General features: G+C 45.5%; 1 protein-coding gene and 1 long non-coding RNA gene across 3 annotated transcripts; one reads left to right on the top strand and one right to left on the bottom strand.

The window, feature by feature from the left end:
* Nucleotides 1–4933: 4933 nt before the first annotated feature.
* On the bottom strand, nt 4934–10128 carry LOC125184777 (uncharacterized). Of its 2 annotated transcripts, none has more exons than XR_007169175.2 (4): nt 9851–10128; nt 8237–8366; nt 6997–7903; nt 4934–5411 (listed from the first exon to the last, which is right to left on the bottom strand). It is a non-coding gene; the product is annotated as an uncharacterized lncRNA (long non-coding RNA). The 2 variants fall into 2 exon arrangements; XR_007169177.2 differs by lacking the exon at nt 9851–10128 and adding an exon at nt 9722–9828.
* A 2772-nt stretch (nt 10129–12900) lies between these two features.
* On the top strand, nt 12901–25691 carry CALM2 (calmodulin 2). The gene is made up of 6 exons (XM_066993813.1): nt 12901–13108; nt 17283–17313; nt 22247–22390; nt 22487–22593; nt 23434–23569; nt 24806–25691. The coding sequence occupies exons 1-6, from the start codon at nt 13106–13108 to the stop codon at nt 24832–24834; spliced, it is 450 nt and encodes a 149-aa protein (XP_066849914.1). The 5' UTR covers nt 12901–13105; the 3' UTR covers nt 24835–25691.
* Nucleotides 25692–25898: the final 207 nt, after the last annotated feature.

Below are 25898 nucleotides of genomic sequence, written 5' to 3'. Positions count from 1 at the left end.
CCAATGACACCAAATATTAATCTGGCACACAACTTGGGCTGTCCGAGTGCATTTTGTAACCAACAGCGTATCCAATCCTTGGGACCTGATGACAATCACTCCTTTGTTGTCACATTGTTCAGTCACTCTAACCCAGATTCTCAGTCAATTCAGAGGAAAGAATGGTGCTTCAGAGGACTGATTATGGCAAAAGTGCTTCAAAAAATGAACAGAGGGAAGGCAGGGCTGCGACTCATCACAAAAGATCCTACCATAAAACCTAGAGAATGAACAAGAAGCCTTAGTTGATCTCACAGCAAGAGGCTCTGTTGTTATTTTGCACACAGCTTCTCTGCAGGGCAGCCTTTAGAGCATCCTGAATCTGGTGTTTGGGCTCACAGTTTGTTCAGAGTTCTCTGTACAAGATTACAGCCAGTGAGAGAAAATGATGAACTGCCCCTAAATTATTCAAAGAAAGCAAAGAAATAAAATATAGGCGAAAAAAGAATTCTTCCTAATAATTTGAGCCAAAAGCCAAAGCATATTAGCATATGAGGACTGGAAGATTCAGAGAAATAGCTTGAAGGAAATTGCATGTCTATAGTCTGGGAGGAAAATGTGTGAAATCACTTAATTTAGTAATATACCTGGCATCCTTAACGAAAGGGGAAGTCTCTACACTGTATTGGCACCGCCAATGACTTTATCGTGTGTGGAACAGGTGGCTCAAGGAACAGGTAAGAAATAAAAAGAGTTTTTTAGGTGTTCAGAGGGGTTCTGTCATGGAGGTTTTTTCACAAGGTGTTTCTGAGTGGGGTGGAGTGGGAGAAAGGGTCAGCAGCCTAGCGTGATGGCTTGTGGAGTCCCTGTTAAATGATGCTGAGAGGCAGGAGCTACCTCGGCTATGGAAAACAGCCTACTTGGGGGTGATTCCTCTAAGAGACCAGCATGAATGCTTTTGGGTGGCTCCCCGTTCCTGGGTAGCTGGTAAGAGCCTTTGATGTTCCCAATGTTGGGGACAGGCCTTGGAGTCCGAGCTGTTTATTTTTAAGAACAAACATTTGGCAAATAAAGAAAAAATAGACCCGGACATGTGGGTAAGTGTGTGTGATGTCACACGGAAAGCTACTTCTGTGGCACTGGAGTGCAAAATCCAAACGCACTGCATTTGGAAAGTATTTACTGCCTGGAAGGCTTGGTAATCTTGTGTCTGCTCCCGCCAGTGTTCAGACACACACACACACGGGCCATCGTAGCAGCTGATCCCCTTGGGGAGGACAAGGAGAAAAAACAGGCACAGGGACGGGCAGGCCACCTCTGAATCCTCGGTATTTTGATCCCAGAGGTTTGCGGTGTAGTAGTCTATGCAGCAGTTATTCTGCAAATGGCGAGCTCTGGTCTAGTGCTGTCAGTCTCACGCCCACGGCTTACGAACACCTACATTCCCTTTAAAAATAAAATCGTAACAGCTCTGAATACAAATGTGCGAAAGCTTTACTATTTAAAGGGATCTTCTGTAGAAACTATGTCAAACGTAGCTCTTTCTAGAATGGCACCCAAGATGACTCTTTCTGCAGATGCTGATTTCTGCGGATGGACTACTCTTTAGGCAAAAAGCAGCTCCGAAAAACAGGAAAGGACTGGAAACTGCGCAAGTTTCCAGCTGGAAACCTCAGCAGTTGTCTTGGATGATTGCAGCCTGATGCCTTGAGAGGCCTCTGTGGGCAGCTGAGGCGCGGGGATGGGGATGGCGCGGGCCTACAGCACAGGCAATACGCTGGGTCTGCTGTGCCCCCTCAGAGGCTCAGATGTGCCCTTGACATGTCCTCTCGTGGGTGTGTATTGGCCAGTTTTGGTTGGTATGTGCATGGCTCTCGGCCTCCTGAAGACGTTCGATGCCTTCCACTAAGGAATAATTGTGTTTCATTGGCATGGGCTGCCCAGAGAGGCTGGGGAGACTCCACTTGGGAAGCCTCCTGGGCAACCTGCTCTGGGTGGCCCTGCTTGAGCACGGGTTGGACCCGTTAACCTCCAGAGGTCCCTTCCCACCTCAGCCATCCTGCGATACCGTATTAAAGGGGGAAAGCAGGACGTTGGAACAGGAGTGAATGCCTCAACACCTGATATCCCCTTTGCCAGGTAAGCTGATAGTACAAATGCGATATTCACCCTGTCGTAAGGCATTAAATATTTCTGCTCTGACTTGCGCCTGTTCCCAGCTATTGTCAGCACAACCATTAGCTGCTTGCATCAAGACATTAAGCCAAATCCTGGCTCCAGTGAGGTCAGTCATAAAACTCAAATTGATTTCAGTGGCACTAGAAATTAGTCTCCCAGACAGTGGTCAGGAGGGAGGCGTTGGAGGGCAGTTTGCTGTCACCTAATGGGATGAGTTTCAGTTAAAGTCACTCATTTGGGGTGGTACACTGAACTTCTGTGTGCGAGTGTGCGCACAGCACAGAGGCATGGCAGTTACGCCACTAAGAGACCCGGTGTTGATAGCTACTAAAAGCGATTTCCAAACTTTCTCATAAATACAGATGACTGTTTCAGGAGTGAGGGATGCGGACATCCTGGCTTCCGGCTGTATATGGCTGGTGGTGCCTCATGTATCTCATACAGTTTAGTGCTGATACACTGTTTGTTTAATTACTCAACCAGAAAGAAGTATTAAATGGTGTTTCATAATTCCTTATTGCAATACATGCCTTCCAGTAATTACCTCACGCATTCTCTGATAGTGTAAGAAAAGCCCTCCCCTCCTTATCTCCTGCATGTACGACTACACACCTCTTTAGAACTGGATTTTGTTCTTTATCCTTTTTTTTTCCTTCCAGTTGCATTTAGACTGATCTCAGGAAGAATGTGCAAATCTCTGTGAATGCCCTTTGATGCGCATTTACATTTCCCCCTCGCTTTTACAAAAAAAAGCACACGGACTACATTGTTTTGATTTCCTATTTGCTTTTCATTTCTCTGTAATATCCAGTTGTGACCACTTTTTTAATATATTATTTTCAGACTCCTTCCATCCTGCACACATATGAGATGAGATGTACTTTCTTCCATCCTGGACCTAAATTTTAAATTAATCATTAACCTGAACTTTTTCCTCTGAGGTTGCACAGGAAAATCTACAGTTCAGTCATGTCTGCTCTCCTGCGGTAAGACAAGGCTTAGATTTGTTATAATCACTAGCAGTAAATACTGTATCCATTTTTAGAGAATTATCCAATCTGCTCGTATTTCCTGATCTTTCTTCTCATTCCTTTGTTATGATATGCATTCTGCCTCTTAATTGTTTCCATGTGAAATGGCCTCAGTCCGAGCAGTTGCAACGAATAGCGTCCACTTCAAAATGTCAGCTTTTTGGTTTCAGCAGATAACCACGGTCTGGTTCCTCTCTGCATGCAGTAGTGCTCTTTAAGGACACGTAACGTCTTCTGCAGTCTTGTTAAGTGAAAAACAGTAAAGAACAAACATCACAGACAAAAGGCAGCTTAGTAAATGTCATTTCTACCCGTTGCCAGTAATCTTGATCCCATTTTTGATTTCTGCACAGCTGTAACATTTTCCTTGCCTTTCAGTATAGCTAAATAGTATTAGGAACTAACTTGGCATCCCTCACATGGATTGTGTTAAAATGTCCTTTGTTAAATAAGCGGGGTGCCCCTTTTATGTTTGCAGTGTTGAGGCTGCTTTGCTGAAAGCCCCTTCATCGCTGTGGAAAGCTCTGCTGGTTTTGCTGCATTTCCCCTGCTCGGTACAGGGCTGGATGCGTTGAACTGCGAGGTGTGAAGGAGCATCCTGGAAGAGAAGGAAGCTAAATATATTCTGCTACAAGATTTCTTCCATTCCTCTCGCCACCCCCAGATCCCAGAGACTACAATGGCTTATGCAGGGCTTTACATATGCAGCAAATGGCGGGGGAGGAAAATTCCCACAGATGAAGAGCTGTAGCCCAGTACCACCACCTCCACCTACAGCACACAGCCTGCAGTGGTGCTGGGGTGGGGTTTGAGGGAAAGCACTCCAATCCTTGCTTCCAGAGAGAGGTCCTACGCAACTGTATTTAGGAAAGGATGCCTGGCTACAGGGAGACCCTTCCCTATGGCTTTGACATAGCCACCTGGACGAGGTGGGGAGGAGGGGATTTCCTCTTCGACCCCTGTCTTTAGTGCTTCCTTTTCCTTAGCTCTAAGGGACTTGCCAGCCTGTGGGGGTTATTTTCTTTCCAACCATTCTCTGGCCACCTACCTATAAGCAGTCTGTAAGCTATTCATATGCTTACAGGAGCTGAGTGCTGTGTGTGTTCCCTGGGAGGCCAGGAGCCTGACAACCACTCTCCATCTCTTATGAGAGCATTGCCTTATTAGTGTTTAAGGAGCACAACTCCATGTCAGCGCAAAAGAGCAAACAAGAGTTTCCTCTCATTTGCCCCTGACTTTATGCTTACATAATTCCACTAATTTCATTTGCATGAGAACAGAAACAGATCCATAGTCTCTTGGTGGAGGTGATTTTGCAGAGCTGTGATCCAAGCCAGAAGGCCGAGCAGGAGTCCACTTGCCATGCACAAACCTCCACGCCAGAAGTGGTGTGTGCGGAATGGCTCCTATCTGCCCACCCGAGGCTTTTAAGGACATTTATGGGCCTTGTATGCAGCGGGGTGGAGGCAGAGGAGAGTGACCAAGCTGCCCTCCCTCCTCTCCAAGTGGAAGCGGCCTCACAGGCTTTTTTATCTCCAGGTACACAAAAGGAAATTAAACAATTAGAACGGATAGCTCAGAGCTGTATACTCCGAGGGGAAGAAATTACTATTGGTTTGACAGGTCCGTAAGTGAACTACTTATTTATGTAGCTCAATAGATTTAATATTAATCACAGATGAAAGACGCAAGTTAAACATGCTTTGCAAACATGCGCGTTGACTCCTTATTTACCCGCGAGTGGCTCGGGCTAGCCTTGCTGCCAGTACTGCCACAGACAGGCAAGGCCAGGATAGCGCAAGTGAGAAATGAATGACAGCAAAAGAAATGCTCTTAAAAGTTTCAAATGTTGGAATTGCTCTAAAAGATAACACAAAAGAGGGATATAAAAACCACGGTTGGACGTCAATGTTTGCAAGCAATCGTACATCTGAGCTTCAGCAGCTTTGTGCTAGTCTGGGGCATCAGACAAGCGAAACACGGTGACCTCCCAACCCTCTGAGTTTCCTATTCCTGTCCAAAGCTGGCATGGGTAAAAGCAATCGGCGCCTTCTCATTACTCACCTAACACTTTGCCTTGATACCACTGAAAAAGTCTCTAGAATGTATAGGGGGAGTCAACTGAATTTTTTTTAAGCATCATGCACACAATGTTCATCAGGTGGAAAAATGCTCTTGGAATCTGCTATCCCATGGCTGAGACAGCTGAGGAGAAGAAAGCTCCTGTTAAAGGAAACCAAAAGAAAAGAGCTTTGGAGCAAATTTTAGGCATAGTAAACTCTCTCTGAAAAGTGTCTGTGCTTAAAGTTCTGTCTTAAAGAACCTTGAAAATTGTATGTTTTTCATGCTTTATATCTTTAAAAGTATCCCACTCTTTTTTTTTTTTTTTCCAGGCCTAGTCAATGTTGCCATCTAGGCAGCCAGAGGGTCTTTTCTAAGCAATGTGAAGAAAATGCGCTTGTAAAACTGTGCAAATACCTATTAAAAAAAAAAAAAGATAAAATTGCTGTGGTTACGAATGCTGCATTTTGAGCTAGAACTAAATGCTTATTTACATGAGAGAGCATGGTAGTTCTGGTCTACTGATAAATAATGTGCATTAAAGCCTACACAGCTTACAGTCCACTGAATAAAAAGTGGATTTCATTTGAAAAAGAGATCAGTGGTGTAGTGAACTACTACTGGTTTTACGCAAAATAACTCGTTTTGAGGCTTACTGAAAAAGTAGCTATTTTGGTAGTAATTTCTTTCTTTTGATTTTAAAACTCATTTAGGACTTCTCCTAAAGAACACAGTGAACTAATACTCAAAGAAGAGCGCGGGTGAGCGCTCACGGCACCCTACAGCAAAGCGGCAGCCCAGATGCAGATGGCCAGACCCTTCCCTTGCTCTTTGTGCTGTTCAGCTGGCAGACAGAGGCTCCAGCAGGGTTTTTTGGTGGCCCTTTTTGTCTCCAGCAGGGCATTTTGGTGGCCCTTTGGCTCCAAGGATGCCCACGGAGGCCAGCAAAGGCATCAGGGTGAGCGGTCAGAGGAACGGGGACACAGCCGGCGCAGGATGGGGTTGTGATACTTGACTGCTTGAGCAGCTAGCACTAATTTGAGCGGCCCAAAGGTCACAACTATTTATGCAGATAAAAGGTCAGTGGCAAGCTGGCATGTGGCTACGGGCTATCTTGGTACGCGCTGCACCCTGGGTGCTGATGTCTGCTTCTGGTTCACAGTTTGTCTTTACGCGCAGACTTTCAGGCCAAGCTCTGGCTGAAATAAAACGTGTCGGGGAAAGAAGTCTCCGCGTGAGTTGATGCCGCTAGGAACCAGCTGCAGTTTTTGTGGCTCGGGTTCGTCTGTAGCTAAATCAAACCTTTGAATCATTATTTATAAAAGACAGCCAAATTCTGAACTGTTTGCTCAGTGTTTAGTCAGCTCTCGCACGGATAAACTCCTGTGAAAGCATGCCTGATGGCAGATAGGGGAAAAACTGAATAAGATGCTGGGGATGCGACCCAGTGAAAGGCAGCCTGCGGCAGTCCTGGGGTCTCTGGCAGCGGTGGGCTTCTGCCAACACCAGTGTCTGGGCAGAAACCGCCTTGAAACTGCACGACCTTACAACACGAGGCTAGGAGACATGGTTTGAATTGCCAGAGCAGGTTCAGGTTAGGTGAAACACCACCTATGTGGATGAAAAAGGGAAGTAGATATACCGTGTTTAGTCTAGTCAAGTTCTATACTATATTTGAAACTTTTACAGTCAGTAAGTACTAGTGCCACATTCTTTGCTGTCATTAGAAAACAAAAACATTTCCAACCTTTGGTTCCAGCAGTTGCCTGCCCGCCTGCACCAATTTTAAACAAAATCCCTTAATGTTCTGTTGTAAATCAGTCCTGTACAGCCTGGTCTCCAATACAACGTGTGCAAAACATTTTGTGACATTTCATTCCCTAAACAAAAGGTAATGGGAAAGCATCATTATATTGATTTGTTTTTCATCACAAACGTATTTGGCAGCATGCCCTAATTAAGGTTGTAGCAATAATTTTATTATAAGCACTGCTTTGACTCCCCCGGTAATTTTTTAATAGGAGTTAGCTATTATTCTGGTTTTGTTTGCTAGTAAAAAATAAAATAAAAAAGTATGTTGGAATGAAAAACTCCCATGTAGAAAGCAACCCAAGCTGGCTATCTTCAGACCTGGAAAAGCATGTCTTTCTCTGGCCATCTCTTCCCATCAGAATGGACAATTTCCAAGTTCTTTCTTGACTGCCCCACACCCAGCGAAGTTTAAGCAATGGCTTGAGCACCACTTGCTAGGATGCATTTTTGTCAAGCTTGTTATTTTCATTACATCCCTTCTTCACTCCATGTTGTGTGGGGTCAGCTGTAGGCAAACTGAAACAGACCTGTAACAGTGGTGTAGTCTGATTGCTGAAAATGCATTTTTTGTATCTGTTTTCCCACTGAAAATGACAAAATTCCAACCACTGCGTCTTTGCAAGTACTTTGTCAGTTATGTTCATCAAACCAAAGAATCTCCCCGGGAGATGAAAGTTCAGCTTGGTGTCCATAGACACCCTGCATGCAACGTAAGTGGCTTACAACTGGCACAGTGCAGCAGTACACTTGGTGGCTGTGCAGGGCTTCCCACAGATGAAGTCCTCTGGCCCACCAGTGGGAGTGCAGGTGACTCCTGAAGACTTTCTCTCTCGCTCAGATCTCTTCAAAGGAAAGAAAAATAAGCCTTTGCAGAAACTGGGGAAATTGGAATGCATTCTGCCACTTCCTGGATTTTATGCTACGTCTTGTGTTATTATTTTCAGTCCCTGAAAAACAGAACTGTCCTGTAGGTAATGACTGGGATTTCTAATTAGCACATTTCTGTTACCTTGGAGCAAATACATTTTCTGTGCTTCTCCTCGTATTACGGTATTTTAGAAAATGAAACAGAAAAAGCAAGATCTATCTCATAATGAGTGCTGAGGGCCATCAGTTCCTGTATTTCAAGAACATGGTCTAGAAAGGGGATTGTCTACTGCCTCTGCCCAGACTACCTTCCCACATTCTGCATCTCCAAGGAGAGACTGCGTTCCAGAAGTTTTCCTCATGGGAGTCCAGAAGATACTGTAGGCTTATGGGCAGTGTTCCACCAGAAATCCTCATAAAATGGAAGCAGCTGTTTATCTGTTTCAAAGAGAGAGAAAGAGAGAGACTGTGAGTCCCACCAGCCTTCTACCCTTACTTCTAGCCTAAAGGCTATGACTAGATCTCACGTCGTCCTCCAGCATCCTTCAGTTTTGTGTGAGTGCACCTACGTACATTTTTGGACTCTCCTGTCTTGTTTCCTTTCGGTGCTTGGTTACAGTCCAGTTAAAGACTCGGCTGTAGGTCACCTAAATCAGCTTTACAATGACATCCAGCCTCGAGTTGGGAGCCATGTATTTCCAACAGTACAGCTCTGTATCCGCTAACTGCAAAACTGAATGGCTTCTCGAGGGGCTCTGATGGTTCATGTTAAGCACCACACTGCTAGAGCTGCCTTGCTATCTATATCCGAGTCACTTAAACGCTAATTCGGATATGTCTGCATTGCCTTCAGCATTGACACTGCTATACAACATAATATTCTGAATGCATTTGACACATTCCCTTCTATTTGGGACTCAGAGCATCTGGAGATTAAATGTAGTGCTCTAATCTATGCTCTTCCTACTGAAACCGAGGTGTTGGGAGGCATCCCCCGCCCTGTTCCCCTATAACATGTTTGTATCAGAGGCGGTGGCTTCCATTTAATGCTGTCAACAGACCTGTATTTTTTCCTAACAGCTACTACCATCCAGGTGAGGCACGGTTAGCTGGATAAGCAGGCGCCCCAGTTCCTGCAAATTCTCTGCACTCTGGGTTGTTTGATCAATATTTGCTGTCAGGGTACCGTGAAGAAGGACTTCTCATTCAACACCTTGAAATTTTGAACACAGCATGGAAGTTCTTCCTTGCTGAGGGCTGGACGGGCCTTCCAAGTACATCTGAGTGGCTAAATATTGATTTGCTCCTTAGTTTCATCCCTGCGGCGTTGGCTGTGTGATTTAAAGTTGGGACTGGAGATGAGGCCCTTTCTCAGGGTGGCAGGCTCTCTGCTACAAACAAAACTGAAATAAAATTAGACCCGCTACACAAAATCAGCCATAAGCTATTTTCCTTCTATATGTAGCAGGTAGATAAATGCTAAGCTTAAGTACCCGCTACCAGTAGAGAACCTTTTTCTTCTTACCTGAGAAATTCACTTAAAAAAATTGCAATTAATTTCTAATTAGGTTGTTCAACTTATTACTATGATCTACATAGAAATGACATAGCAAAATTTGAGGAGGCAGCTCTAGCGTTTTATACCATTGCACAGTGCTCTGTATGCATCAATCCACAGAGTCCATTAAAGCATTATTAAAACTAGAGAATAAATTGAGTTTACGCAATATTAAATATGCTATATAAAGTACCCATGAACGTTGCTGGCACATACGGCTCACCTAGTCTCCTACCTCAAATTGCTTTTGTAATTTGTTGCTCCAGCCCTGGAACTGGACTTACATAAGGCTGTATTTCTGCGTGGAAAAAAAAAAATAATGCAGAGCACACACAAACATTGACAAATCTATTAGATTACATACCAGAGAGAGAAATTATCATACTAACAAGTCCCACTACACCGGGCCATTGCGACGGCCGGCTCCGTGGCTGCTGTGCCGGAGGTGTCCATCCGGCAGCCTGCAGCTGTACCCAGCCTGCTGCTGCATTTCCGAGCCTCCCGTGGCACACGCGGACCCACGGGGTGCCAGCCCGGCTGCTGTGCAGCAGCTCTGCCTCGCCTGGCTGCGAGGAAGGGCACCGGCTCCGGGAGCTGGGAAGCTGCAGCTTTACCTGCCCGTGGCTGCTGCTCGGCAGAGGGGTGACCTCTCCTCTCTGCCACTCCTGGCAGCGGGGCGTTCGCTTTAACGCACGGTGGCTGTTGGCGAAATTCCCTGCGAGTGTAATTGCAAGTTAACTTCATCGCTGATCTCTGCAACAGATGGAGTCGGGGTGGGGGTGGCAATGAAACCCACAGGAAATGGGTGCTGCTGAGGGAAAATGCAGATGGAAAACAGGAGACACAGAAGAACAGGGAAAGGGGAGAGAAATAGATCGGGGAACCAGAGGGCACGGGAAACATACGGCAGAAAGAGGATTATCTTCATGACTTCCTCAACCTTTAAAGGAAACTGAATATAACTGAATACTATGAATAATTTAATACATTACAGATACCCAATAGTTTAAAGGACACATACAGAAAAAAAATGCTATGGTGGCCAGGTTCTCCGGGACATGAAACACTTGCATTCAAGTCCTGGCTCCACTGCAGACCCTCGGGCTGCAATTAAAGAGCCTACATTTTGTTTAAGCCCTGGGCCTAAGGTTTCCTATAGCCTCAGTGCTCTTGAGATGGCCAGCAGCAGACTGCAGGAGCGGGACCCGGACAAGACAATGTCTCAAACAGCCCTTCCACAGCCATTTGGGCAATTCTCTTGGGGTCCATTGCACAGAAATACCTAATTTCAGTCAATTCCTTGAGTTACTGAAGTAACCTGCCTGTGAAGCCGGATGTAGAACGGTTCGTCTCTCCAAAACATGGTGGAGATCAAGGCATAAAAAACCGTGATGTGGTTCACACAAAGCGTGCGAGCATCACCGTGGGTTGGACTGTGCTGGCACCTCAGCCGCTACCACGGGGCCGAGGACAGGTGCCAAGGCAGGGCTTAATCCATCTGGCATGGCATGGTGCAGACATGGCCTTTTCCTTCCCAGGACCCACGCTAGTGTCTCCACAGAAGACTGTTTTGCTCCACATCGGTGTACCAGCCCATGTGGCGTACCAGCGCTAGCGAACACGCTGCTCCAGATTTGGTCGTGCGACATGCATGCACCCGGAGTGCTGCTATGCCGCTTTTATCCCAAAGCTGGAGTGGGTGATGATTTTTTGGTCAAGAACTTGCCTGCAGTGATTCACGCCTCTGGGACTGCAAAGAAGTTGGGAACGTCAGAGCAATCCTTCAAGCTGAACCAGAGGGGCATGGGGAGGAGGAAAACTGCTGTAAGCCATCTTTATGCCTCGTCTGCCTGCACGGAGCCCGGGCTGGCCACAGGTGAGGACTGACTGCTGTTTTGTGTTGCAAAGGTGCAAGGAGGCGTGCATAGCAATGACTTTGGCATTTATTGCTTTCTCTGAAAAGTATTTTCTTCACCTAGGCATATATTACACATTTAAAAAAACGTTACCAGAGTTGGAAAAGACAATGGTCTAGATGTGCTTGATTTTTGGACTATGAACACATTTAAGTGGAACGGAGGCCTGAAAAGCTAAGGGATCACAAAACAGCAACTTCAGGTTTCAAGGCTTGAGGCCAAATCGAAGTATAACATTGTTTTCTATGTTCTCAATGACCATAACGTAAGGAGGAGAGGATGAGAGGTACTGGGCTTGAAGGAGGAGTCTCCGCACGCTTTCAGAAACAAGGACTTGTCCTGTTTTTCCCCTTTGTTCCCAAATTCAGCGGGCACCAGGTTAGCTCTGCAGAGAGCCGGCCCGAGAATTGCGGTTCACATTCAGAGGGAAAAAAATCACGGAATTTCACCCAAGAGTTCGTTCACGCCAGCTCCCCCTCACGTGCAGCCTGTTTATATGGCCTGCCAGCCCAACAGGCTGCAAATGGCAGAGATGAGTGAAATATCTGTTATGTGTGACTTGAGAGCTGCCGCCCTGTCTGTGGAATAAAGGTAACGGCCGGGTAGGTTTGTAAGCACTGTGTAAATGTCAACTCGACGATGTTTGCAACAGGCATTGAATGGAAGCGGACCACTTTCATTGCACGGAGATGGGGAATTTGTTTTCAAACTTGGGTCAGAAAAGTCAGGCTTGGGACCCCGAGGTTTAATGGCGTATTGCGGTCCCCAAACAAGCGCTGCGATTTTCAGAGATGCCGGGTGGCCTTGCTTCGACCGTGTTCAGCAGAAGCTCCGTCTGTTTGCTGAGTTATCTGTCACTGTATGTGTTTGAGAACGGATTTGTGAGGTTGAGAACCGGGCTGAATTCGCCCCGACGCGCCTCCGCGCTGAGACCGGCCATTTTGCCTCGGGGGCGGCCGCCCCCTGCCCTCCTCAGGCACACGGGCAGGGCGCGGGGACCTCCTCCAGGCCGCCCTGGGCTCGTTTGGCCGGGCCGGGCCGGGTTGTGCTGTCGTGGCCAGGACCGTCCCGTCCCGTCCCGTCCCGTCCCGGCCGCCCCCTGCAGGCGCGGGCAGCGGGCGGGCGGCGGCGGCGCCCCTCAGGCCGGGCCGGGCCGGGCCGGGCCGTGCCCCGCGCACTGCGGGCGGGGGGAGGGGAGGCGGCGGCTGGCCCAGGCTGCGCGTGTCCCAGTGACGCATTGCAGGTACGAACCCGCCAATCAGCGCCCGCCGAGCGGGGTCCCTGCGCGCCGCGGAGTTTTTTCTAGAATCCTCCTCCGCCGGCAAAAGTAGTCCCGCCCCCCCCCCCCCCCCCTCACCGCCCGGCGTGCGGCCAGCGGGGCGCCCCCCGGCCCCTCCTCGCCTTCCCTCTCGCCTCCCCGAGGCGCACCCCGGGGGTGCGGGGGGCGGCGGGGGGCGGCGGGGGGGGGGTGCGGGAGGGCCCGCATGGGCAGCGCGGGGGGCCGGGACTCGTTTCGCGGCGCCGTTTCCCCGGCGGAGAGGGAGCGGCGCGGAGCGATCCGCGCGGGCTGTGAGGCGGTTTATGAGGCACGGCCGGCGGGCGGGCAGGGCTCAGTGTGAGGCGAGCCATCGAGCGGGCAGCTTGCTCGTGCGCCCCGTGCAGCTCTCCGCGTCCTCCGCACCCCGCAGCCGGGCCGAGACACCATGGTGAGTCCGTGGGGGCTGAGGGGGGGGCGCCGGGGTGCTGCGGGGTCCTGCGGGGTGCTGCTCGGTGCTGCTCCGGCCGCGTGTGGGGCCGGGGGGGGCGGGTAGCGGGTGTGGGGGGGTCGGGGTGAGGGGGATCCGGGGTGAGGGGGGTCGGCGGCCCCGGGGCGGGCGGATTGGGGTGCGGGGTGCCGTGAGGGGGGGAAGGAGGAGGAGGTGGAGGAGGAGGGAGCGGTGGTGGCCGCCGCATCCCGCCCCGCGTCCCCTTCCCGCCCCGGGGCGTTGGTGCGGATTCAAAATTCAAACGGCTCAACGGCCGCTCGGCTCGGGCGCCATGGCTGCGGGTGGGGGGTGGGGGGCAACGGCAGCTAACGGTCCCTCCGGGGAGGGGACCCGGGGGGACGGAGCCTGCCACGGCGGCACCGGCCCCGCGCCCTCACCGCTTCCTTCCCCCTGGCTCCTAACATGTCGGGTGGCTGCCGAGGGAGGGCTGCCGCGCCCGGTCATAATGCGGCGCGGAGCCCTGCGGCTGCCCGGCGGCGTGCTGCTGAGGGGAGGCTGCCTCGCTGTGCCAGCTCCCCCCGCTAGAGCTGCTGTCGACCTCCCCAGCCGGTCTCGTGCTGCTCTTGAACGAGGGATGCTTGTTTTTTTTTAATTTTTTTTTAAAAACGGTTGTGGTTTCCCGTTTTGGGCATTGCGTTTTCATGGTCAAGCACGGTTTAATTTTCCTAGCAGAACGTGTGTTTAGGATTCTAATGTTCTCTGTCGAGTTAGAACACGGTGGAATTCGAGAATTGCTTCTAATTGTGTGTAAAGGATACAGGCTTAGTTTTTTTATTAAAAGAATTGGATATTGAAACATGTAAGGAGAAGAACGGTTCTATCACAAAAGCAATGCCAATGACCACTTGGTGCTATTTCTGCATTAAGAGGAGATGCAGTGTAGTGGAATCGACATATTTTCATTCATTACATGCTTTTAAGGAATCGGATCGTTACGGACTTGCTGCGTAACATGAGAGATGGGCCCTTAATGCATTTTTGAACTGCTTAAATTAAATAAATTAGGTGAACAGAAGCCTGAATTTGTTCCTTCACTTCAGTTGTGAATGCAAGCAGCAAACCTATAAAGGAAGGAGTGGTGAATCTAGCAGCAAAGGGCTGTACTGGCTTTAGTCATCAGTAGAGAACCAAAAATGGAGTATCTTCAAGTAAGGTCTATCTAGAAATGGGTGTGTCCGGGAGGCGCAGTGGCACTCTGGATGTGGTTGCATTGGTCTTGACAGACCAGACTGGCTAAACCTGTGGACACGTTGTCCAATGCTGCACATGCTAGATAAAGCAAAATACTTTGCTCCCAGAGTTAAGCTCAAGTGTTATAATTTCAGCTCTTATCTGCTAGCCTTTCTAGTTCGTGTTCTTCAGTTAATGCTGGAACAAAGCTGTCCATTCAGACTTAACACCTGCTAAGTATACCAGAAATGCCCAGTTTTTGGCAGAGATCTGTTGTGTGGTTAGCTACAAGCTCTGTCGGGTGGTGTTGGTGAGACTTGAAGCTGCTGAGGGTCACCCGAAGTGGTTGCTGCGTGGCAGTTAGGACTGCGATGAAGCACTACCTCTGGAGGCTGCACACGCTGGAGCTGCTGCACCCGTGGCAGCTCCCCATCTTCCCTAGGCAGCTCAGGCTCTTTGTCAGGCCTTGGGCGGAATAGGAGGTGGGAGGTACTGCAGGCAAAATGGAGCTGCTGCAGTGCAGATCGGAGGAGGCGATGCGAAAGCTGTGACGGCTTCCCCCACTTCCTCAGAGGAGGAGGCGGCTTGCAGGTGGATCTCGGCCCTGGGAACGAGCGCGTTAAGAACCTGAGCCCCGTGGCAGCCGCCCCGTCACAGCGCCGAGGCCGGGCCGGGCCACCGCAGGTGCCCCGCGTACGGGGCGAGAGCCGGGCCGGGAGCCGGGCACCCTCCAGCGGGGGCGCGGCGCCCTGTGCGGGGCCGGGGCCGCAGCCGGGCGGTGTGCGGGGAGGGCCGGGGCCGCGCTGCCGGCCCCGCCTCTCGCTGCTGTTGCGCAGTGCTCCCTGCAGAGCCTGGCGCTGCGGAGCACAGATGGTGTTTGTTCAGCCTCGCCCCACCTCCCAGCTTATCTTGCAACTGCCGGCTACCTGTGGCTTCCAGTAAGCCTGGTGCTCTTCGCGACCGCTGTACCTGCTGCAGGTAGTGACAAAGCTTATCCAAATTCATGGTTAGTGGCTGTAGGAAGTTTTAAGTCTCTGGAAGGCTTGGGAAGAGTTTGGAACACTTAACAGTTTAAACACTGCTTAATGTCATGTCTTTATATAACTGTTTATATGAAACAGTATGTGACTCAACTTGGTAACCCATAAGTATTGACCTAAATAAACTAGGTTCTTGCTACTTAAATCTGATCTACAGCTTTCTGTGGATAAAAATATCCTACAGAAATGTAGTGCATAATTCTCTGCACTTGAGCAATAAAAATGTAAATACCACACAAAGGAATGAGTCTGTCTGTGTTAATGATACACTCCAGCCAGGCACCAATCTGTTAGGCTTCTGTTAAGTGACCAGCAGAAGGCATGCGTCTTGGAGCCTAATGATGAACCGATGGCTTTCTCACCAGCCTCACTGCTGTTCTTGACTATCTCATTTTACAATAAAATGTACAAATTGAGTACTTCCTACAGCTGCTGAAATAGGAACAAGTGGAGTCTATAGCCAAAATGCATCTGGACTGCTCTTTCAGAAGTCGCTCATGAGCGTGATCTTGATTCTTGGAGTAGATGAGTCACAGGCAGTCTGAGAAACTACTTATCACTGCCTTTATCTTGGGCTGTTGTTGCATTGTATGCATATTTTTTTGTAAGCATTTTAGCTCGTGTGGTTGCTCAAGCAGCTAGTTGCACTTCATAGGAAGAATAACAGAAGCTAGTACCTTCCAGTTTTCTATTTATGTAGAAATGTACATCAAAGTTCATAAAAATTGACAGTGCGTATGTCTTGGTATTTCATTAGCAGAAGGATAATGTGTAGAGCAGCCTTTGTAGGCAAAGGTAGTGATTGAAAACAATGCTGTTGATATTGTAGTAATTGTAAGATGTTGTTGATAAAGTGGTCACAATAGGAACAAACCCGGTGTTGAATTGAGGCATTGAATTTATTTTTCTCATGTTTTGAAGTGTTGACTCTTCAGTGGAGTTCTGTGTGGTGAAGAGCTCAAGAGAGCTTCCTTGAAGAAACATGTTGCCTTGTTACTGCAACTCAAATGAAGCAATGCTGACCTTGTTTGAGAAATCAGCTGACTTGAAAACCTAAGGAGGGTGTTTGTACTGCTCTCAAACACCTTCGTGTTCTATCAGGAGTGAAATTCTTCTGGATTTGTTCTTGCAGACAGATTTTTTAACTGTCCACTTCAATGCATGTAAAGCTGTTCCCAGATGGAACAAAAAGCATGAACAGGTACTTACCCAACTACTGATGCAAAAATTTTAAGCCTTATAGCACTGAACATTTTTCTAGTGATTCTGTAAACTATCTTACATTACTATAATCTGTAGGTAAGCTTGGAAAAAAGTTGGGACATCAAACTGCAATTGCATTGAAACTGCCAGATTGGGCAGAAGCTGTTGGTACCAATTATGTAGACTCGGGTCTTGCTGTGTTGTCTTGGACCTACCTGAAGCTTGGTGCTAATTGAGGGGTTACTTTCTTCTAGAGAAGAGCTTCTCTAGTTATAGGATTGTCTCTACTGAGAAGAGACTAGAACCTACCTTAAGTTTGGGATTTGGGGGGCTACTGCTGCAGGATACAGATGTAAAGTGTTTAGTGAAAGTATTACTACTGATAGTCTGGTTGTTACTGAGTTCTTTAATCTGGTTTGAAGGGATCTGCAGGCCTTGAGTTTGCCAGAGTTGCTTGGGTAACTGTTTAATATAGATGGAAATCCATTATTTGGGTGCATCAGATATTTACAGGGTCAGGAAATGAGGACAGGCTGCCAGTTCTTGGCAAGAAATCCTGATTTTTGAGCTGTTCGTTAGAACTATTTCAGAATGTTGAAGGTAAATCCTGAAGCAAAGCTACCAGATTCAGAGGCCTCTACAAGTTGTATCTTTGCACTGAAGTTTTGCAACAACTGTAATGATGTTCTCTTCTCTTGCAGGCTGATCAACTGACAGAAGAGCAGATTGCAGGTGAGGTTTTTGCATGCTGTGTTGGTACTCCTACTTGACCTGACGCATCCTTTAATCCAGTGACAGTCCATGTTATGCAAGATATTTAGCTTTCTTAGATACTGAGGAAGTATTGTGGAATGATTTGTTGCCTAGATCTTAGTCTTTTTCTGTAAAACAACTATGGATACAATGAATTTGAAATTTTGCCCTCTAAAATAAATAATCCTTACAACTTCAATTGCAGACTCAGGACTCTATTTTTTCCTTTGACTACAGAACTGTTGAAGTACAAACAAAGTGGGGGGAAAAATGTGGTGAAGACTGGGAATCTGAAGTATTTGTTTTAGCAGAAGGCAAAACTAATTTAGTTTGCAGTCTCCTGTCAGTGGAGGTGTCTCAGACTGGCTGTTGAGATGACAGCAGACACTGGCTTCCTGATGACAACCGTTGATATTCCCTATTTGGAACTGCCTTGTGTGCCTGGACGTAAATGTTCTTTTCACTGTTCTGAAGGCCTGGCACTTGCTCTGAAATGCCCAAGCAAATATGCAACTCGTCAGTTTTGGGCTTGGCCCTCCACAGTGGTTTCTGTGCACAGAACTATCTACTAGTGGCTAAAATGTCTGGTTATCATGTCTCCTTCTCATTCAGGCTGCACAAACTAGCATCTGTCACTGCCTTCTGAAGATTGATTTCCACCTGAATAATTGATATGGCTTAAAGCTGCAATATATTGGTAATGCAGGATTTGGCCTTGCCATGAACACTTTACAGCTTCAGGGTTTTCTGATCTAATGAGCATATAGTGTTAATGTTAGGAAGTCTGCGTGCCTAGCTGTCATGTGAAGTGATTTTAGAGGGTGTTAGGATTCAGCTGATCTAATGGCAGCAAATCAAGCATACAAATAACAGCCTGTAAGAGCTGTTGCTATTTAACTAGGGTGTAGCTCTTGAAGATGCTAAACACAAGTGTTGTAATGAGCAGTTTGTTTTTACCGCAATTGCCAAATTTGAAGTGTAAGACCATTCTTCTGTAGCTCTTAAACATCAGAAGCTTGCTTTAACTCCTACGGGACTAGTGGTGGCTTTGTGGAAAGTCCTTAGTCTATTTATGTGTTGCCATGGTACTGTCTTGTAAGCAGAAGCCAAATCTAATTCAGCTGGAGATTTTTTTGTTAGTGGCCTGCATATCTTAAGGGTTTTGTGATCAGTTGGGGCCAGCTTTATCAATTGTCACTGCTGCCTTTTCAATAATGGGTCATTGTTTCAGTCCAACTGTTGAGGCTGTATTAGTTGATCTAGCTGATTATGGAATATAAACAGGAGGCTTACTCCTAATGCTACCTCAGGATTAGTGCAAATGTTAGCTATTCAGTGATGATAGGAGAGTAGTGCTCAGAGCCAAAAGGGAGTATTAATAAGCTTGTCATAGTGGAGTAGAGTATTTTTTCCTTTCTGGAAAGAATACTGGCCTGGCACTTCCAGTTCAGCTGTGGTATTTCATGAAGCAAATGTCTGCAAGCAAACCATAACCTTCTGATGTGAGCCCACTGCTGCTCTGTGAAGGAACTATCCCTAGTAGTGGTTAGGAAGAGTTGCAGCTGTCCAACAGCAAAATTAAGCAGACTGCTTAAAGGCCAGTGCCTTGCATGGGAAGATTGAAAAGGTACAGGTTGGATGTTTGACAAGAATTGTAGCTGAGTGATAGTCTTGAGCCCCTGCTAATCCATTCCAGTTTATCTGAAGCATCTTGCTTTTGATTTGAAGATGGGCTTAGGGAATTGGTACTAAAGGTAGAGACAAAGTAATTAAAGCAGATGCTTGTCCTAGGTTTTAAGACTTACCTACTCTGACATACCAGAATGCAATTAAAGATGCAAGATGTCTTTTTACTTTCTGCTGTGAAAACTTTGGAAATCCTTGGTCATACAGGGCTGAAAAGGGGTAAAAAAAAAAACTTGCTGGACTCATTTTCATGTGAAAGACTGACTGCAAGTTGAGTAGGTGCAGAATGTGAGTGGTAGTTGTAATTTAATTCAGGAAGAACTTCAATGGCTGTGTGAATGGGTATCCCTTTGGCTAAGATTGCATGAAACAAGGTAAATAGGTCAGAACTACTTGGTGTTGGTGGTCAGGAAAGCCTAAAGATGGCTTTGTCCCAGAGCAACTGGTGTAGTGAGCTGTACTTGTTTCCACCAGACCTCAGAGGTCTTGAAATAGATTCTGAACAAGCAGGCCTATGTGGGGTGTTCTGGTATGCCTTGTTCCTTAGTGTGCTTTGGTTCTCTGCTGGGGATCTGACCACAACAGCTATTTAGAACTTATTTCACAGTAAAAATAGTCATGTTTAAGTCATGAGCTGCTGGTGGATGTGAAGGGAACAATTGATGTTCTCCTATAAAAGCCCAGGCATAGCTGTCTAAGTTGTTGGAGTGTGGGAGTAGAGATTGCAGTTCACTGAAGCTGTTGTTGGAGAGAACAGCTTGAGCTAGTGCTGTGGACTTGAGGCTGTGGGATTAGCCTTTCTTTAGTAGGGTATGGAAGTAGTCTTCCCCTTTTCGGAAGGGGAAGGTTCAGAACATGCAGGTGGCCCGAAGGTGCCGGGAGAACCACTCATCATCCTCAGGCTTTGGATAGATTAGCCATACCTATGGTACAGGAGAATTCTCCTTCAGTTTGATCTGAAGCAGTGTTGAATAGGAGGATTTGCCTTACTGCATGGGATCAAGGTGGGATTTCCGAAGTGTTACATGTTGCAGGAGCAAAGAGTTGAATCAGTCAAGAAACTTAAATATTTTGTAGGTGCTTTCACTAGTCATAGCCACAAACCCTCTGCTAAGGTTTTCTTGTTCCACTGCAAACTGTCTGCTGTGTTTGTGATACCAATTCTAATTGTAACCAGTTCTAATTATTGGAGGTGGTTCCTAGAAGTCATTAGACTTAATTATATCCCTAACTTGTTGCAGCATCTCAAACAGGAATATGCTGCTGATCTTTGATTAGCTTTCTTTGTGTGTGATTTATAACTGATTTTCTCAGCCTTTTTCATCTTTGAGTAAAAGAAAGGTAAAATTGTCCTTTGAGTGGGTCTTACATTCAGAATATACTGCTCTATGGCCTTTGTTTTAGAAATCAAGTATTTTTGTATGAACTTAAATACTGCATTTTTAAGCAGTCACTGTAGTACTTTGCAGCCTGCTTCATGTTTGGGTTACAGTGTTAGTTAACCCATGCTAAGGATGAAGTTACAACTAATTATTTCAAGTACCTGACTCTCATTGAAGACACTTCATCTTTTGAGGTTCTTTGAATGTCGACAGCCTCTGGTTATTTCCACTGGGCTTGACCCCAAAGCCTTTTCTGCTCTGGTATAAAACTTAAGTCCCAACTGAGTCACTTGTTACTTCTAAGCGAACTGGAACTAGCCTTGAAGACTATTTACAGGTTCCTGTGCATACAGGTTGTAGCTGCTTGTTCGGAAAAGTCTTTTCTGCCTTGTGATTATAAAATACTGGCTTAGAACTGCTTCATCTGGTCCTGAGGTACCCTGACTCTGATTTGTCTGTGTTAAACAGCAGGGGTAGGCTTTAGGAACACTTAAAACTGTTAAATGTAGATGAATTTTTCTTACCTGGGTGGGACTCAACTGTGGCTCTGGTGTTAGAGCTGCATTTGAGCTGTAAAAACCATACTTCTGTAGCTGCATTTTCAACACATTCCAGTTTGTACCTCACCTGCAGTGGTTCAGAGCATGAAATGGATAAAATACGACTTCATGCTGCACTTCGTGGTGACTAGCTCTGGTCTGAGAAACCTACCATCTGGAAAGCTGGCTGCTTGGCAGTGTTGAAGAACTAATTCTTGGGTGTATTTCTAATGCTCTTTAGCTAACAAATTCAAAAGCATGATCTGGTGTCCTGAATGCTGTAAAAGGCTCTGAACTGCACAAGGGAATAGATGAGGGTTTTTCATGCTTAACTGTAATTTTTGTATGAACTTCAGTCTAGTGAACTAGTTTAAGGTCATAGCTAAAGACAAACAGATGGCATGGATTAAAACCAGCTCCATTTTTGGACTGGACAATTAAACATGTTATGCTTGTATTAATATTGTTGGCAACAATACAACTATTGTAGGGGACTGAGAGGTAAAACAGTTGAGCAGTGTTGCAACTGTTCTTGACTAGTTCTAATGAAGGCTGTTCCAAGATATGGTAGGGCTTGAAGCAATTTTCTGAGCAATTTTTTTGAAGTTAGTTTGAGCAGTGACTCTTCCCCTCAAGCAAGTGGTTATGAGAGCTGTTGTGTGTATAGTCACAGACTGAAGAGCTGCAGAAGTCAAATGGGGAGATGCAGAAGCTCCTTTTTAGCCAAGTATGGCCAGGTATTGAAACTGGTTCTAGGTACTGTCTCATTGAGTAGAGTACACAGTTCAGAGTTGCATGTCCAGCAGAAGTGAGTTATAATGAAACTGGTTTTCATTTGGTCTGACTAGTCTTCTGTTGACTACTCTGTTAATAGCAGTAAGTGCTATTAAGCTGTAGTATTTGCATTTTGAGTACTGCTTTCAAGCTTCAAATGTAATCTCTACAACTTTTTCTTAAGAAACCCATCCTGCTAGGGATGTGGGTCATCCTGGTTTGATAGGTATTCCTTTCAGCTCTGTATTAGGGATTCTGGTTCAAGACAGATGGAGCAAATATCTGAGGACTCCTGAAATAGATGATACTCCGTCTCTGTATAGGTCAAAATGTGGGGATTAGTGGACTGGTGGGTTGTCCAGGTGCTGATGATTCCATGTTGATGTTAGCTCTAGCAGATTGAGCTCAATACTGAAGTTTTTTAATATGTATGGAGTAAGTTTAGCTTAGAACAATAAGCACCAATGGCTCTTGCATGATTAAGTGAACTTTGAAAGCTGGAAGGACTGACTTCTTTTTGTTGTTGTACAGAATTCAAAGAAGCTTTTTCACTATTTGACAAGGATGGTGATGGTACTATAACTACAAAGGAGTTGGGGACTGTGATGAGATCACTTGGTCAAAACCCCACAGAAGCAGAGTTACAGGATATGATCAATGAAGTAGATGCTGATGGTAAGATTTTACTAATAAGCAATTATTCAGTGAAGTACTGAAAAACCTGTTTTTCTAACAAACTTTTTTTGTCTTTATCAAACAATTATCTTGCAGGCAATGGCACAATTGACTTTCCAGAGTTTCTGACAATGATGGCAAGAAAAATGAAAGATACAGATAGTGAAGAAGAAATTAGAGAAGCGTTCCGTGTGTTTGACAAGGTACTGAATGTTTTCCGTAACAAATCTTTGTTAGAAAAGCTCAGACTGACTTCTAATGAGCTTCCTCTGAACCAGGAACATTTGTAGTCCTGCTATCTATGACTTAGAGGTGAACTAGTCATGCTCAATTTCACTGTACTGTGGCACTGTGCCTGAAAGCCAAATGTGTCATGGTGGGTGATTGTAGTGAGCTGCTACATTATCTTACTTCCTCTAGTACTAAAATACTTGCACAAGGCTGGCAGAGGAATTGCTTAAACTTTTAAAAGTGGTAATCCTTTAAATCTTTCACATAGTCTTTACTAAGTAAATCACTGTGTCTACAGTTATTGAGCTCCTTAAGCAAGATGCATTTTTAATCAGAAAGTGTCTTGCAATGTGGGGAAGAGCAAAGCAGTCTTGAGTCCATATCCACTATTTTGATAGCCAGTGTCCCAAGTAGGATGGAATATGTTAACGTGACCTCTGAAGGCCTTGTGGTTTTATGCTGAGCTTCCACGGAGCAGGTGAAGAACAGCTTCTGTTCTAAGAAATAGATGACTGAGCCAAATTGTCCCATGATTGAGTTGGTTGGTATGTCACCTGAAGGTAGCTGCTCTGTCAGGTAAGGGTCTGTCTCAGGGTAGGGCAGCTGAGGTAGACCGTGTTGGATAAGTGGTTTCTAAAATGTCTCTAAGATCCTGGACAATACTGAAGATCTGCTTGCAGCTCTTGCTTGCCTTGTGCAAATGTGGTTAAAACTGTGCTAACTTCTAATGATAAACTTGCTTAGAAATATTTTATTCAAGTTACTGGGCCTTAGGGAGACTGGAATAGACTTGTATATTTTTCCTTTGCCAGGATGGTAATGGTTACATTAGTGCTGCAGAACTTCGCCATGTGATGACAAATCTTGGAGAGAAGCTAACAGATGAAGAAGTTGATGAAATGATTAGGGAAGCAGACATTGATGGTGATGGTCAAGTAAACTATGAAGGTAAGGAGCTGTTAACAGATTGTTACTGTGTAGCACCTCACATGCTGGTGACTGTAGTGTTGCTGATAGTGAATGCCAAGCTTAAACAGGGCAGTGCTCACACGGGAGATCCTCTCAGCAGTTAAGTTAGCTCTCTTTAAGCTAACATCTTTCAGTATGTACATCGTGTACCTCTACTGAAGTTTGAGTTATTGCTAGCTTTTGTGCCTAAGGTAACTGAACTGTGCAGTGTAAGAAACAACTTCCTAAACCTAATAATGTTATTAACCATTAGAATAAGGAAGCTAGCGAGTGGTTCACATATTGTTCTGTTCATTAATGAATGTTGATCTGAAAACAAATCAGGGAGGTGTATGAACTGACCTGTAGCAAGTCACTCATTTTCATTAATGCTTTAAAAATGAATAATGAGAAATGCCTCTAAAATACCCATGAAGTTCAAGACCTTCAGAAAACCTTAAAATGAAGAATTTTACACAAATCGGCTGCAGCACTATGTTACTTCATTGTGTTGAAACAAATGAAGTCATGCAGGCAGAATGAGTTCTGTTAGACAGTTTGCTTGGTGCTCAGAAGAACTAAGCTTGCTTTCCTTTTCGCTTTCCAAACAACTTCAGAAACATTAGCTGAGGTATTTTCAGGTAATCCCTTTACTGTTCCCGAGGTGTAGGTGTAGCTTCTCCCGAAGATTTTTTGTTGTGGTACCTGAAAACTAAATCCATGGTTCAGCAAGAAAAGTGAGTTAATACAAAGTATAACTTAACTCCCCATGTGCTGTAAGTAATGGTTTGGCTGCTTTAAGCTGGTCAGGTAAATTAGCAAGACTTAAAAGCTATTCTGCCTTGAAATCCAAGCCGATGTCATGTCTTGCCTGAATTAGCTGACTGTGACTTAGGCAGAATGTACTGATCTCCTAGGGACAAGGCACCTAATAGTGACTGTCTGTGGGCTGTTGGGAGATGACCCTGAAGTCTCTCATTTTGAAGTCTGTTTGCCAGTTCAATGATGGACTGACTTCTTTTGATAAAAGCAGATGCCTTTTTAACTGTTAATTTTTTAATTAAAAGGAGGTTCTTAGGCATGACTGGTAGAAAAGTGAAATGTCTTCGAGATGCTTTTTGAATATGACTGGAAACAGTTTTCAGAGCGTTCAGTGCACTAGTGAGGCAGGTTACTTTTCAGATCTTGCAATTCAGATTTCTCTGAATAACTCTTATGAACTCTTTCCTTTTACAGAGTTTGTACAAATGATGACAGCGAAGTGAAGACGTTGTACAGAATGTGTTAAATTTCTTGTACAAAATTGTTTATTTGCCTTTTCTCTGTTTGTAACTTATCTGTAAAAGGTTTTTCCCTTACTGTCAAAAGAATATGCATGTATAGTAATTAGAAGGCCATTCCTCCATGTTTTTCTCCTTTATCTTACTGTCATTGTTCTGATTTTTGGAAAATTGATCTAAGTAACAAATGTTGCATGTGGCTTACTCTGGATATTTAAGCCCTTCTGCACATCTAAGGTTAGATGGAGTTGGTTAAATGAGGGAACATCTGGATTGTTTAAAGAAGTAGCTTTCTTTAGAAGACTTAGGTATGACTGATGTAACAAGTTACATAAAGTAAGTTAGGGTTTACCATGCATTAGCAATTTCTGAGTTAAAGCAAGATGCTGGCTCTAGTTCTCCAGTAAGTAAAGGAGTTGATTCTGCTTTTGATGACTGAGGGTGAAGACTCGTGCAGGCCAAAACTATGTGAATAGCATGTATGTGGCTAATGCACTGTAAAAACCATTCTCCTAACTTGCTTCATAGTAACTTGTTTGTGGCCATACCAGTAACATGTTGTTGAAATGTGGAGTCTTAACTGTTGTGGACGATTGACAGTCAACAATATGAAACTTTAAAGTTGCACTAATGCAAAACGGGTGTATTATCCAGGTACTCGTACACAATTTTTTTGTACTGCTGGTCCTGTACCAGAAAACATTTTCTCCTCTTGTTACTATGCTTTTTAAACTTTGTTTAGCCACTTATTTTCAAAAAAAATCTGCTTCTGGCACGATTTGCCTCAAATCCATTCCAAGTTGTATATTTGTTTTCCAATAAAAAATTACAATTTACCCATACTGTTTCAATGTATCCTTGAATTATTTACAGGATTTGTTCAATACAGTTGCTGCTCTGTTTCAGTATGTAGCAGTTCGATTTGCTTATGCAATGGATTGGCTGTCTTAAAATAGCTTGGAAGGTGAAAACTTAGACCGTAAACTCTGGCCCTTTATTAGTATTGTTGACTTGAAGAAGCTTTCTTACTAGTAGTTTAAAATGTATTT

This window comes from Anser cygnoides, chromosome 3 (assembly GCF_040182565.1).
Source record: "Anser cygnoides isolate HZ-2024a breed goose chromosome 3, Taihu_goose_T2T_genome, whole genome shotgun sequence".
NCBI lineage: Eukaryota > Metazoa > Chordata > Aves > Anseriformes > Anatidae > Anser > Anser cygnoides.
Note: the sequence above shows the minus strand (reverse complement) of the source record. Positions and strands in the feature narration are given on the sequence as shown.

Excerpts from the sequence above, each read along its gene's own strand:
- CALM2 (XM_066993813.1), top strand. Across the intron at positions 22,391-22,486 it reads CAATGAAGTAGATGCTGATG|GCAATGGCACAATTGACTTT; the intron begins GTAAGATTTTAC and ends ATTATCTTGCAG. Across the intron at positions 22,594-23,433 it reads CGTTCCGTGTGTTTGACAAG|GATGGTAATGGTTACATTAG; the intron begins GTACTGAATGTT and ends TTCCTTTGCCAG.